Source organism: Homarus americanus, unplaced genomic scaffold, assembly GCF_018991925.1.
Source record: "Homarus americanus isolate GMGI-L3 unplaced genomic scaffold, GMGI_Hamer_2.0 scaffold46583, whole genome shotgun sequence".
Classification (NCBI taxonomy): Eukaryota; Metazoa; Arthropoda; class Malacostraca; order Decapoda; family Nephropidae; genus Homarus; species Homarus americanus.
Genome location: NW_024731675.1, coordinates 148,942 through 164,145, shown reverse-complemented (window position 1 = coordinate 164,145; position 15,204 = coordinate 148,942). Strand labels below are relative to the sequence as shown.

Genomic DNA, 15,204 nt, shown 5'->3' with positions numbered 1-15,204 from the left:
ACAGTGAGCCTTGTCCTTGAGTCTATCAGCTGACAAAACTCACCTCTCATTGGTTACTCTGGAGGGTCTTGGCTCACAGGCTCCTCCCATCCACCGATAATGACCACATTGAATAATTATTTCCTTTTACTGCAGTTAATTCCACAACTTTTCGTATCCAAACATAATTTACATAAATATTAAGAAAAATTATTTCGATAATTATTTTGCCAAAGAATATTAACTCTGTAAATGTGGTAAATTTTAGACACTATGGAGATACTGTATTTAAAATATGTTTAATTTTCTATAGGCTTGTACAGGTAAGTATTGTTCGGTATAAAGAGTGAAGTAATCGTAAATTATGGTCAAGAGGAGAGGATTATGGGTAGTGTTTTCCGAAAGTATTAATATGGAGGAGAAACAATAATGAATCACAGAACAAGACAGACCATCAACACACACCATCTAGGTCTGAGTGGTGGTGTCAACCCTCATTAACTCACCTGTTTTAGGGGTCGTTTTGAAGTTACCGGGTTGGGTGCGCACGACGGTGATCACGTGACTACTCCCAGGCTTATAAATACCGGCAGCGAGTTATATTCTGCCTCTTTTCCACTCAGCGTTGACGAGACCCACACGATGCCCGAGTCCGCCTCCTCGTACACGAATGGCTACGCTCCTGGCACGGGGGCGGAGTGTGAAGACATGGAGACGTTTCTTTTTACTAGTGAGAGTGTAGGAGAGGGACATCCAGGTACGTGATGCACTGGATATGTTATTTTTTTTATATATATTGTTGTGTTAGTTGTAAGATTTTTATTAGTGATTTATAGTGAATATTTTACCCCTCTCCACTACATTGTCTGCTTATACGACGCCACCTGCCAACCCCCCCCCCCCAAGTATCTTATTTTCGTACCTAATTAAGTTTTTCAACGTTTATTAACTCCATTTTCAAGCTTATTTAATTATTTTACGCTAAATCTTAATATGTTAATGAGGTACAGTGGTATTTAGTTGAGTGATAAGTGTTGTTGAAGGTGATCGTACGTGTGACAGCGGGGTGTGTTGGTACCTTAGTCTACTACAAGTGTCTGCCTCTATAAATACTTCACACACGTGTTTTAACTTTTCATAACATGTGTGATGTAATGGACTGTAATGGCAACATAACGACCATTAAATAATTCCTTATAGTTATGTAGTTTATTTGTGTGAGAATGATGTCGACTGTTATTGATTATTATACGAATATCTTGGAATTTATTGATAATTTTAGTGTCTGATGAATGAAAGATTGTTTATTTTGATGTATTTGGGAGGTTTATACACCTGTTAATGTAAATGGAGTTGGGTGAGAGGACCAATAGGTGTAGTTACTTCACATTGAGGTTAACGAACATTAAGACCCGGTGACTCCTCCTGAAGAGCGAAATAAGAGGAATCATTTATTTTAAGGATAATACCGTAATTGTTTATACATTTAGTAGTTCCTTATAAACATTAATCTAAAAGTGGAAAAAAAAGTTAAATGGAATATAACAATTTAAATTATATAATTTTTTTTGCTCTTGAACAATGAGAAAATAAAATTATAAAACATTGATAATTGTCTTCGGAATATAACTTAGATTAATATTCAGATTAATATTATCTTTAAATGGTGTTTTCATTTTTCAGAAGTCACGGACATTAGTTATGATACATATATAGGTTATAAAGTAATTTACCTGTGGTGGGGGTTCAATTGATAAGCCTGAACCCAATGACTGACACAACCTACGGAATTAATCTATAAAGACTTTGGTTTTAAATCTAATATTCTTTTACGACCATGTGAAGATTAGACCCCTACCAGGAACTATTATTAAAGAAGAAATTATTATTTTTTATTGTTAGTTATTTTGTTTTTGTTACAGACAAAATATGTGACCAAGTCAGTGATGCAGTGCTGGACGCTCACCTCACCCAAGACCCCGATGCTAAAGTGAGTCCTAATTTATTACGTATAATTCCTTAGGGTAGATAACTGGGACTGTCACCACATTATATAGATAACTGGGATTTGTTTCACCACATTTTATATAGATAACTGGGATTTGTTTCACCACATTATATATAGATAACTGGGACTGTTTCACCACATTTTATATAGATAACTGGGACTGTTTCACCACATTATATATAGATAACTGGGACTGTTTCACCACATTTTATATAGATAACTGGGACTGTTTCACCTCATTATATAAATAACTGGGACTGTTTCACCACATTATATAGATAACTGGGACTGTTTCACCTCATACATAGATAACTGGAACTGTCACCACATTATATAGATAACTGGGACTGTTTCACCACATTTTATATAGATAACTGGAACTGTCACCACATTATATAGATAACTGGGACTGTTTCACCACATTTTATATAGATAACTGGAACTGTCACCACATTATATAGATAACTGGGAGTCACCACATTTTATATAGATAACTAGGACTTTAACCACATTTTATATAGATAACTGGGACTTTCACCACATTTTATATAGATAACTGGGAGTCACCACATTTTATATAGATAACTAGGACTTTAACCACATTTTATATAGATAACTGGGACTGTTTCACCACATTTTATATAGATAGCTGGGACTGTTTCACCACATTATATAGATAACTGGGACTGTTTCACCACATACTGTATTGTGTGACAAACCTTATCACCTGTGCAGCCTGATCCAACTTTGTCAGGTAGGTTTTGACTAACTAATAAATGCTAATCGACAGGTTGCTTGCGAAACATGTACAAAGACTGGAATGATCCTTATTTGTGGGGAGATCACATCCAAGGCACAAGTCGACTATCAGAAGATTGTTAGAGACACAATAAAGAAAATTGGTTATGACGATTCTGGCAAGGGTAAGTATTATTGTTGTAGTGTTGTGTGTGAGGTGGTTAGTGGAAGCCATTGTTAATCTTGTGTAATATATTGATAGATTTATGTGGTAATAATAGTTGATGGATAATATTAATATAAACTAGATGATTATATAGATGATAATGATATAGTATTGAATATATTTATGTAGGTAATCCTAATAGATGTAAGTATAGTAATTATATTTATATGTCATAGGTAATAATTGATTATAGTTGTATAGGTAATGACAAGATAACACTGGACCCTGCATTACGGAATGAATGTATTCTTGAGAAAGTTGCCGTATAGATTTACGTAACGCGAACCAGTTTTTCTTATCTACTGTACTGTATTGTATTGTCCTCCCATGCTAAACGTCAAGATGCGTTCACACGGCTACTCTAATGAAAAAGCTTGTAACAACTTAACAAATACATTAAGTTTTAACAGTGACGGTAAAATTCCTAATTCAACAACGGGTGTAGTTCCTTTACTCGTTATGGTACAGTACACTCGATAGTTCTGGCACTTGCTCGCTTCTCTGCGGACAATAAAAACAAAAAAGAAACCACAACAGCTAGAAGCAGAGGCAGACTGTAACCGACGCGTTCCAAGATTAAAAACGAATCCGATTGGAATTTCGTAAAATAAACCTAAAGTTTATCTAAATTTTCTTTTTTTGCATTTGGTCATTTAAATAATATTAGTTTTTGTAAATGTTCCGTAAGAGGCAAATTTACTTAGTATCCTGATTTAAGTGGTGGTGATATACAGTGTCTGTAAGGGTGAATTCCCGTAACGCTTGGGTCTAGTTTAATTATATTTACATAGGTAATGATAATACAGTATATATAATTTATTATATATAGGTAATAATAATAATTTGTGTAGGTAATAATATATATATATATATAATTTATTATATTTCTGTAGGTAATAATAGTGTTGTGGACATAATGTGTATATCTTACTGTATGGTGACAAGATGGTCAGCAAGTACTGTACTAATACAAGGTTTTAGTTGCACCATTTTTGGCTACATTTTCTTCCATATCTCACTAGTACATAATACTATACAGAACAGAGCAGTATATATATAACTTGGCTTCAGCTTCACTTTACAACTGGTTCAGAAGTTTAATCTCATCCGGGCCACAAGCCCTGCTCAATAATGCTCTGGGAGTCATTAATGTAAATTTAAAACTAATTTACTTAATGAATATACTGTAAATAATTTTATAAAATTGGATCTTTTGTACACTGAAAAAGGACCTTTGTAGTTATTATTGTATTGAGTTTTAAGGATGTGATTGAATTTGTGAGGTAACAGCAGTATTGTTAAGATTGCATGTGTAAAGGGTAGACCTATAAGGGTGTGGTGCACAAAGCAAATAGTTATTCCCTGCACTCAGGCTTCGACTTCATGACGTGTAATCTCCTTGTTGCCATTGAGCAGCAGTCGCCAAATATTGCCGATGGCGTTCATATAAACAGAGCCGAAGAAGATGTTGGAGCAGGCGACCAGGTACTTATGTCATTCACTTGTCACCGTGGCTTGCACCTCGGGTGTGGGTGTTGCTCGGGCGTACACACTTCTCTCTACTTCTCTGTCTACATTAACCCCCGATGAAACCCGCTGTATATTCTCTGTTGTTGGATGTTGAGAAAAAACTCGACACGCCATAAATTAAGACGTTGTACATAATTTCAATGCACAGATCAGACGACGAAAAAACTTGACTCGTCTAAACATGTTCAGAGACTGTACAGCTTGGGTTCCATTTCTGTTTTCCCACGAAGAAAATTTGTCTTTACAGCTGCAATTTGTAGTACAGTAGTATCATCGTTATGGGGTACTGTATTGGTTGAGGCGTTTATACTTGTTGTGATGCACTTGGCACCATACTGTACTGTACTCTAGTTGTGTGTGTAAATTTGCTTACTTGTGGTTGGGTCTTTGCCTCACAGGCTTTGACTACAAGACTTGCAATGTTCTCCTGGCCCTGGAGCAACAGTGTGCTGAAATTGCTAAAGGGGTTCACATTGGGCGCAGTGACGACGACATTGGCGCAGGCGACCAGGTGATGATGAGTTATGGTATTTTATATTTCAGCTGTAGGTTGATGTTCTTGTGAAGCACCTGAGCCTTGTATTGCCTAAAATTTCTACAAGTTATTCATTTATTTATTTTTATTAAGGAATATTAGGCAAATCTTACTGTTGCAAACCTAAATCATAGCTATTTGAGGTTTGTAAAGCTGGAGGGTTTCTATAAAGAATGTTACACCAGTCTTACTCTGGTTTTGACCCTGGTTTAACCGAGGACAATTCTACTTTGATGTAATTTGGCTAAAGAAATATCAGGACTTCACTTTAAAATCTAAAAGTTAATTAAACACATGAGGGGCACCCCAGCTCTTTAGCTTGGCTTAGTATTGCATGACGTTCACCTTCCTGCAGTCTTCTCATTATTAGAGCAGTGTACTGTAGTAGGATTGTAAATGACCACAACAAAGGTCATTTTAGGTGGCCTGTGTATGTTACTGTGTGTGAAAATATGTAATTGGTTTTATAAGTGTTTGTGTCTTTGAAAAGTTGAGACACTGTTCACTTGGATCAGGTAAGACCATGTCAATATCTCTTGATGGCTTCAGTGTACTGTACTGTACTGCGTATTTGGCAGTTTCTTGGCTCTTCTCTAATTTGAGTTTGTGCCCAGCTTAGATGTATCTTATTTTTGTCTTTTTTTCTCTCTTAATGCTGCATAACTCCCTGCTTTAGTACTAAATTAAGTTCTTTATATCTGAATAAGTATTTATAAAAATCTCCCAATGATATACAGTACGAATTATTCACAGTACGTTGTTTATAGTGTATCGAGAGATGTTCAACAGAGACAGTGATGGACTAAGGTAATACTGCATAGATGCAAGATGAAGCTTGATATCATGGGCCATTTAACAAGCGAAATGCATCTTGTATGGCAAAAACTGTATGTATTCGGATCTTCAGTGTACTGTAGGTGAAATCTTGTCGAGAGTACAGATTTATGACCACTCGAAACCTGACAAACACCCCCCCCCCACCCAGAAAGAAGAACTGGATACTATACTGTACCTCCTTCAGTAGAGGTCACAGCCAAAAGTATACAAGATACAGTAAGAGTTGTTGACTTGTAATAAATAATCTGAGTAGTTATGGTACCAAGTTTAGGCTCCTTTAAGACCAGAATTTTACAACACTTGCTACATTAAAGATCCAATACTACTTGTAAACAGTGTAGTGGAGAATTGAAGAGGACCTGAAAGTGATGACTGCTGGGAGACCTAAAGTGACGACTGCTGGGAGACCTAAAGTGACGACTGCTGGGAGACCTAAAGTGACGACTGCTGGGAGACCTAAAGTGACGACTGCTGGGAGACCTGACTGGAGACCTAATGACTGCTGGGAGACCTAAAGTGACGACTGCTGGGAGACCTAATGACTGCTGGGAGACCTAAAAACTGCTGGGAGACCTAAAGTGACGACTGCTGGGAGACCTAAAGTGACGACTGCTGGGAGACCTAAAGTGATGGGTCATATAACTGAACCACATAGACGGCGAATGATGTGATTAAGGTGTCGACTGGGTTTAAAATCGGTACAGTTGTAGAGAAACGGAATTACTTGCCCACAGACCTCGTCGGTAGGTTACATTGCTGTGAGCTCGTTAATGCAGTTACATTGGTCCCACAGTTATGGAGTTTAATTGCTATATAGGAGCTTTTTCTCTTGTCTATATACACGGTAGTAGTCCACTATTAATGTGCTAAACTGTTTCTTGTTAACCACATTTTTCACTCGAGATATCGTTACCATTCTCATGTTTTTGTCATATTTATATAAGTTTCTCGTTGGTGTTTTATGTTTTGAATTCAGCATTTTTATCTGCATTGCTTTGTTAATTTATCAAAGATTTTGGTTTTCATTAATTAAAAACTTGGGTAATTGTCCGTTTTTTTGTGTTTTGTTGATTTACTAAAACTGTTCACTATAATCTCACTTTACTTGTAACTCTTAAGGAATTAACTAAACCTTCAGTGTATGATCATTCATTTTGATAGATGATCAATTTTACTTTGCTATAAATATTTAATAAATGTTGATCAGGTAATTATGATGGTGATAACATAATGTGGTTGATGTTGTCATCTTATGTTGATGTTTTCTCTCAGGGATTGATGTTTGGTTATGCCACTGATGAGACGGATGTGTGTATGCCCCTGACAGTGGTCTTGGCACACCGTCTGAATCAAAAGATAGCGGAGTTGAGGAGAGACGGAACCTTATGGTGGGCACGACCCGACAGCAAGACACAAGTCACCTGCGAATATACCTTTGAGTAAGTCTGTCTGTGAGCCGCTGGTTGTTTAAGATAGTCACTGTATGGCCTGTGTAGTGTTACAGCACTTAGTTTTTTTTTAAGGTTTTGGTGTGTTTAACTACCTTAATTTGGTTCACTGTCATTGTTATATGTACAGTAATGTCTCCATTAACTGGTCTCCCTCGCACCCGGAAGTCTGATGGCCGGAATTTAAATTTTCTCGGATGATCGTTTGGTAATGATTTTACAAAAATTCAGATAAAATTTTACCGATACCCGGAAAATTCCAGCGATGGGAGAGTTTTTCCCGGGTTCTAGAGATGATGTGATGGGCAGTTTCTGGAACTTCCGAGATTGTTTTTTCCGTTACCTGGAAAATTCCTGGGATGAGGAATTTTGTCTGGCTTTGAGTCTTCTCATTACCCAGAAATCTGTCATTCCCAGAAGCGCTCTGCACCATTTGTTCTGGTTAACGGAGATGTACCTTTTACTAGAGAGTAATCATGAATATAATGAAGCCTTTTCTTTCCTAAATTATCTAGTTCTTTTTTACTTCTTGCTATCATTAAAGTGTACATAAACAGAAACCTCACTTTGAGTAGGACTCATAATTTTCTCGACCTTACAGTCATGGAGCTGCCATCCCCAGACGTGTACACACAATCGTTGCTTCTGTACAACATTCGGAAAAGATAACGGTAGAAGCACTGCGTGAAGAAATCATGGAGAAGGCCATTAAAGCTGTCATCCCTGCAGAATATCTCGATGATGAGACAAAGTATCACATTAACCCCTGCGGAGAGTTCAACGTGGGTGGACCTCAGGGTGACGCCGGGCTTACTGGCAGGAAGATCATCGTCGACACATACGGTGGGTGGGGAGCGCACGGAGGTGGAGCTTTCTCGGGCAAGGACTACACTAAGGTGGACCGCTCGGCTGCCTACGCTGCCAGATGGGTCGCCAAGTCTCTAGTGAAGAACGGAATTTGCAGACGTTGTTTAGTACAGGTGAGTTGACCTTTAATGTCCACACAAAATAGGTTGGAGGTTATCCGACGAGTTGTGTCGACTCGGTAACCAGAATTATTGTCGGGAGAAGCGTAAAAATTATACAAACTGATTCTTCATATATAAATGGTCACTTGTGATTAAATAGGGTCATCACCAGTAAACATTGTAGAACTTGTTGACATCAAATTTGAAGCTGTGAGTAGAGGAAACTCTTCAGGACACTTAAAGACACCAAACCATAATGACCTTGTTGACCCTTGAGACCATAATTGAAGGTAACTGTTTACATAGCTTTATAGTTTCTTGTTTTGGGTCCAGTGAATAATATGCTTTCATGGTAAAACCTTTATTGTATTGAGAAGATCATTGTGTGCACGTATAATTATTTACTTATGGCTGAAACAATTTCTTTTAAATAATCTAACATATTTGGTTGAAGACTGTTCACATAACTGAACAGATTAGAGGCAGAATACCCTAAGAGGTGGACAGTGTTGTAGGAGCTTGAGGATGGCAAGTGTAATAATGTACAGTTTGCATGGTAGTGATTATCTGGAACTGTATTAGTAGCAACAGCTGTGTTCCAGGTATAGTAAATTTTTGAACACATTTACAGAATTTATAAGGATTGTATCATTTTCAGGTGTCATATGCCATCGGCGTGGCCGAGCCAGTAAGCATCAGCATTTTCCACTACGGAACCTCAAAGTACACTTCCCAGCAGCTACTGAAGATTGTAAAGCACAACTTTGATCTACGGCCAGGACGCATTGTTAAAGAACTAGGCTTGAAGAGGCCCATCTACAGCGAAACTTCGTGCTACGGACATTTTGGACGAGAACAGTTCCCGTGGGAACAGTCCAAGAAATTGATCATTCCAAAACTTTAAGAATTGTTAGGAGTCCATAAAGCCATTATTAATGGGATAGTCGGTCCTGCCGGGCTTAGGCTGTACTGTACTGGACAGTCTACTCTGGCAGTACAGGCTGGCATATATATAATCGTAGAGATAGACGAGTCGGTCTGCTTATATTTAATCATTTAAATTTCATTATAATACTGTAATTGCACTTTTGTGTCGGGCAGGCACGCGGGCTTGTGCGTTCTTGTGCACTCGGGCATGTGTGTGTGTGCTTGTGCATCCTGGTGACGAATATGGTGCTCAATTGGGGGTGCCTTATGCGACACCTGACCTGTACCAGCCCCAACCGTGAGGACCCCTGCGAGGCGACCACAGTTTTAGGATGGCACAGGCGATGGCTCTCGGCCAGGCTGCACCCCTCGTCTGTGTTATACTTGAAGCTGCAAATGTGTAGGAAGAGCAAGATTTCCCCTAGAGTTTTTTATATAAGATCTACGCATTTGTGTTGTGTTTACGAAAATTCTAATGGAAAAGAGCATTTCCTTAAACACTCCGGCCGCCTTCCTCGGAGGAAACTGAAAAAATTACCAAATCCTCATGTGTTGGGAGTCATCTTAGCTTTTAATTTTTGATCAAGACTGTTGTAAAAGATATGTATGTATGATGTACATTGTATTTATTATGATCAGGCTATTGTATACAATGTTACTTGTATCATGGCAAATAAAAGTGAGAAAGGTAATATATTTAGCTGTTCTCACCTCCTGTGTGGTTGTGCTTCAGCTGATTATGGGAACCTGTTGTGTTTTCCCTGTTGGCTTCTGTACATCAATGGTTTCCTTTACTTGTCTTAACACATTTTAAGATAAATCTACTAAAGTTGAAACTATTAACAAAAAAGTTTTCCCCGAACAAATGGAAAATTAGTGATGGTCAAGTTGCAAAATACATTAACAAGAAAGTCTGTTGACATGAATTTAAAACTATGAATTGGTTGAAGATCTATAATCATTTAGTGTTAATGAATTCAAGGTAACCTTTTGACCCAATACTCCTAATGGGAACCTGACAATTATGTGCTGCGTGAATGATTGTGTGTATTTTATATATTTTGTTTTGTCCTTTGAGAAAATGCCTTGATATTGGCAGTGCAAGAAGGATAAATCTTGAAGACATGACCTTGACAAACATACTGAACACCTGCCCTCAAACAGTCCACCCACCCATATTAAACCTAGCCAAGAAATCTGTTTAAACTCCACTAATAATATTATAAAGTAAATTACAGTCCTTTATGGATGTACTGAAGTTCTGTTGCCATTTGGATGTTTGTTTTGAGTTTAGACATGACTCGTGAAGAAATTAAATTCATAGTAGACAAGTAGTCCCCTTTACAGAGTACGTAGTTAGCACATCACGATACTGTTGGGTGTTTTTTGTTTTAATATGCTGGAATTCTCTGTATGGTACTGTATTGTGGTGTTGTCACTGAAAACAGGAGGAGGATGATATAGTTGACATCCTGGGTGTATCGATTCTACCAAGATTACGTTTACTGGATTGTGCTTAGTTGTGACTGATAACGAACACTGATATTACAAGAACCGATGGTCATTTGTGAGTGGAGTAGGTGCCCAAGAAAATAATCTAATGAAATGTCATCCACCGTCCTAACTTTTGAAGAGATCCGTATACCCCGTATACCAAATGTTGACGAGTTTGTCAGGGATATCAAAGTGCCACGAAAATGTAAAATATAATAATAACATGTATTAACACTTGTCACATAAGCCGACAGGCACTGTGGGTGATGAGTGGAAGGGCTGATTTATGATCATTGCAACGCCTACTGATAGATTACCCTCCTTACAATAACCCAGTGGGATAACAAGAAATAACAGTGAAAGGAAGAATGAATATGGAAAAATAACATTGCTAATAAGTTAATACAGTAGATGTTACTGAAAGATCAATGTGGAATTAACGAAAATTAATTTTTTTTAACCAAAAAGATAAAATGCTGGACAGGTATAAGATAAAATGTGGGATAATGTTATTTAGAGATCAACTTGATGTTGGTAGGGATTAAGGCACAATGAAAATAAATAGTGAAATAGAGCTGCACTGGGCAGTCTGAGTAAGAAACAATTTACTGTAGATTAAATGTATTGCTTAAAGAGGATGTCATTAGCCCTTAATACAAAACAAGTAATACAAATTTTTAACTTTGTATTTTATATTACTAACAATGTGAAGTAAAGTATATTGACCCTAAAATAATGAAACTGTTGACAATATGGTTTGGACACAAGTTTTATCATTCCATTTTACCTGTAATAACAAAGTTGTCTCCCCGTGTAGATGCCAGTGTATAACAGTTTGACACAGTGTGATGGTTTGTTATGGCGTTATAATATACTGTGCATTAAAGATACGACCATAATAATTAATGTGAATTGACCATGTATCGTCCCTAACCCCGCAGGACTCAACACACCCTTAAGCTACTTGTAATGTTTTAATGTTAACTTGTAATTACTGTATACTAATCACACTTGTTTCTGTATCTCTGTGTGTGGAATAAAAGTATATAATGTTTGATGAACTGACCATTTATGAAGACCCGTAGCTGTATTGCCATTATCAGCTTACCGGCCGAGAAAAAGATTGACAGGTACTGGATGTATCAGGTACTAGAACAGGTAATTATGTTCCATGTACTGGTCGCCTCTAGTTCACTCTTGGTAGCACTTGCCGCCGTAAAACTCAACAATGACATGAAAGTTTTCGAGTTTTAATTTGAGGCTGATGCTTGGATTAGAATGGCCCTTCATCAAGCTCATATATATTGTACATCCATTTAACTTGTGTCAATTAATCCTTGGACAGAGGTTAAGTTAAATGTGGGGACGGTGGCCATCATCAGTGGAAGTTAGCTCGTAAGGACGACTAAAAATTAACGGCAGTAAAAATGGGACCGTAATAATAAACGAGTGAAATCAAACGGCAGTAATAATGAACGCTACACTTATACTTTACTTTATTCCTCTTCACCACTGATCATCTCTATCCACTAGGGCGGTCGGTCACATCTCTGTTAAACACTGTTGGTAAGTACCGGGCATGTACTGGTTACTGGATGTACCTGAACCTGCTCCAGTGTTGGTCAAGTCTGGTCTTGAAACAGCTCACACTCGGTGCCGTCACAACACTCTCTGGCAGGTTGTTCCAACAGTTCACAATTCTCACTCCGAAAAAGTTTGCCCTCACAGTTTTCTGGACTTGTGGCTTCTTCAACCCTGAGCTGTGACCCCTTGTGGGGCGAGCGTCCGCCAGCTCCAGGTCAGGACACTCAACTGAGTAGTGCCCCTTGAGATGTTTATACACCTCAGGTCACCCCTTGCCCGTCTGTAGTATAAGCTAGGCGCTCTAATCTCTGGGTGACCGCCAGTGAAAATAAACTCCTGTGAGGTTGAGGTAAATATTTAGTAGTTGCCAACACCTAACTGACTTTCGAGGAAAATAAGTGAAAGGTTAAACAGCGTAAAAACCTATAAAAAAAAACCCTACTCTAACCTAACCCCTAGTACGTAATAAACTTACCGTAGATACCCGAGGATAGTGGTGAGACTTAAGTCACTTAACACAGTACCAGGCATAGTACTGACACTCTTAGTAACATCTCCCACACTACAGAAACACCGTCAGCCCTAAAGATGTCAACGGCTGCTGCTTCATTGTCGAAAATGTGCTGAATAATGCGGCAGCTAATGTACTACAACATCCTAATATTTATCCATTAAGTTTGTACTGCAGACACTACTCACTCGTAGCTCTAATATTGGACTAACAACAAAACTATTTATATATACTCTAGATACACCTCTTGTCTCATGAACTACTAGAAATATTATTATTTATAGATATCACTTCTACTGTTACAAGATAACCAAAATGAAGAAATCAATTTGTCCTTCGTAGTTCTCATAAAATGATTAACGTTAGCAACAAATAGTTTCTTTACATATTAATATTATTTGTATCTGCCAGAGTGTGATGACGGCACCGAGTGTGAGCTGTTTCAAGACCAGACTTGACCAACACTGGAACAGGTCATCTTTAAGGAAATTTTCTCTCAGTTTTAAGGTAATTTTGATAAATCTGTGTTAAAAATCAGTCAGCATCTAAGGTAATCCTTGCTGCTACTAGCGGGAGCCCTGCTCACTGCGCAGGCCAAGCTCTTGCTCAGTTACTGTAGTTTATCACAAATTAAAAACAGGTGATATAACTTTCCATCGCTCTCCGAAGGATAAAGAACTAAACAAGGATTCACTTAATAAATGCTGCAAATGCTGCAAATACTGTATGTAGCTGCTACAACTCATATATTTAAAAGCAGCAGCGAAATAGTACACACAGCTTATTTGAAGGAGTGTCAGTTTTACATTTTCTGTAATTACTTGGAGTGATCGTCCGTTAGTTTTTATTGAAATTTATTTCAAAATACCCAGTTTTCCCTGATTTTATTAGAGGATGCTGTATTATGTTGTGGAAAAATATTAAAATGGCTGAAATCAGGTGCTAATCTAACCAAACTTAAGAAACCCTAAGGTAACGTTTCTTCACTAGTTTATAAGTGACCATTAATAGACCACGGTGTAGGGAGGTGTAAGCTGCCGCGCGGGAAAGCAACACATATCATGTTTGTAGTCGTAATTTTCGTGCACTCATTGTCACATCAGTTGGCTATCACTGGGCGAGGAGGCAGCCAAACCTCTCGTCTTGTAATATAATCTCTCACATTGTGGTTGTTTTACCGCCAAGACTTTGATAGTATAGGTGTTTTTAGCTCACCCTGGCAGTGGCCCCCATCTACACCTTTCCTTCGACGAATCACACGAAGCAACGTTGCTCGAATGAGATTTAAATTCATTATTATTAGTGGTCTCAGTAGTTACAGGGGCAGCATAAAATATAATTGCTACAATAAAACAGTGTGAAAAGGTTCTAAGTCATGGAACTTCTGGTGTGTCTGCGGTCAATACAGTGCATTTGGATTTCACAAAATTAACTTGACAACAACAGCCCATTGCCACCCAAAACTCTGTCAAGCTCTCCTCTTTCATCGTACAGTACTAGGAATTCACCTTGATACTCCCCACAAGAAGGTTGATTCCTCACAATTCTTACCTCATTGTCGTCTAGCCGAGCTTAATAAGAACAGGACCCAATCCCAGTAAGTACTAATTGTCAAGTGTTTTAAAATAGTTTAAACTTATAAATTTGGTAGAAGTAAAGATGAATTAGTTAATAATTTTACTCTTATTACAGTCAAAACCCTGACATATTACTCATGGTTGCTATTTAATAAAGTCTATACACTATTTCAATGGCGTATTTTGGTATAAGCAGATCAAGGGATTATTATAAGTTTCAGCCTGAACAACACAGCAAACATTAGTGGGTGACAGACTGTGATAAACAAGGGACCCTAAGATGATGTGACTAACTACAGTATATTACACAAAAACACCGGCATCTACACACAGTTAAACAATAAGTTTGGTGGATAAACCGTCCTGGACAGACAGTGTTACTAAATAACAAGGAAACATTACATAAGACTGGCAGTGTTACCAAACAGGTATATTATCATCACGATATAAACAGTGTTACAAATGTAGATACTCCTCATGACACCAGTAGTGATGCCAATTGCAGCGAGGTTTACTTGACACGACACAGGTAGTCACGAGACCCACCCCGCCCCGCCCCACCCCAGCCCGCCCCGCCCCGCCCCGCCCCGCCTTCCTGCCGCAGTCATGGTTTTCATAGCTTGGAGGTGACCCATGTGTACGTTTGTTTGTAATAATAACAATGCATTTATCTAAGGTAACTCACCTGAAGATTTGACACCCCCTTGTCTTACTCCCTATCTAACTGTGAACCAATTAGTGCGTTCATTATTATTAACACTCAGCCTCCTGTTGCCAGTAAATATTGTTTTTATAATTATTTTATCTCCTTCATTAATGCATATTTTTTTTCCAAGTTTATT

General features: G+C 38.0%; 1 protein-coding gene and 1 long non-coding RNA gene across 3 annotated transcripts; one reads left to right on the top strand and one right to left on the bottom strand.

Annotated features, from left to right (window-relative positions):
- Nucleotides 1-410: 410 nt before the first annotated feature.
- On the top strand, nt 411-11,747 carry LOC121867683 (S-adenosylmethionine synthase-like). 2 transcript variants are annotated; one of them, XM_042367703.1, is made up of 7 exons: nt 411-736; nt 1,902-1,969; nt 2,778-2,910; nt 4,880-4,992; nt 7,126-7,292; nt 7,903-8,281; nt 8,928-11,747. In XM_042367703.1, the coding sequence occupies exons 1-7, from the start codon at nt 622-624 to the stop codon at nt 9,171-9,173; spliced, it is 1,221 nt and encodes a 406-aa protein (XP_042223637.1). In that variant the 5' UTR covers nt 411-621; the 3' UTR covers nt 9,174-11,747. The 2 variants fall into 2 exon arrangements, with proteins under 2 accessions (XP_042223637.1, XP_042223636.1); XM_042367702.1 differs by lacking the exon at nt 4,880-4,992 and adding an exon at nt 4,324-4,436.
- LOC121867690 lies at nt 5,453-6,796 on the bottom strand. The gene is made up of 3 exons (XR_006089218.1): nt 6,427-6,796; nt 6,365-6,388; nt 5,453-6,333 (listed from the first exon to the last, which is right to left on the bottom strand). It is a non-coding gene; the product is annotated as an uncharacterized LOC121867690 (long non-coding RNA).
- Nucleotides 11,748-15,204: the final 3,457 nt, after the last annotated feature.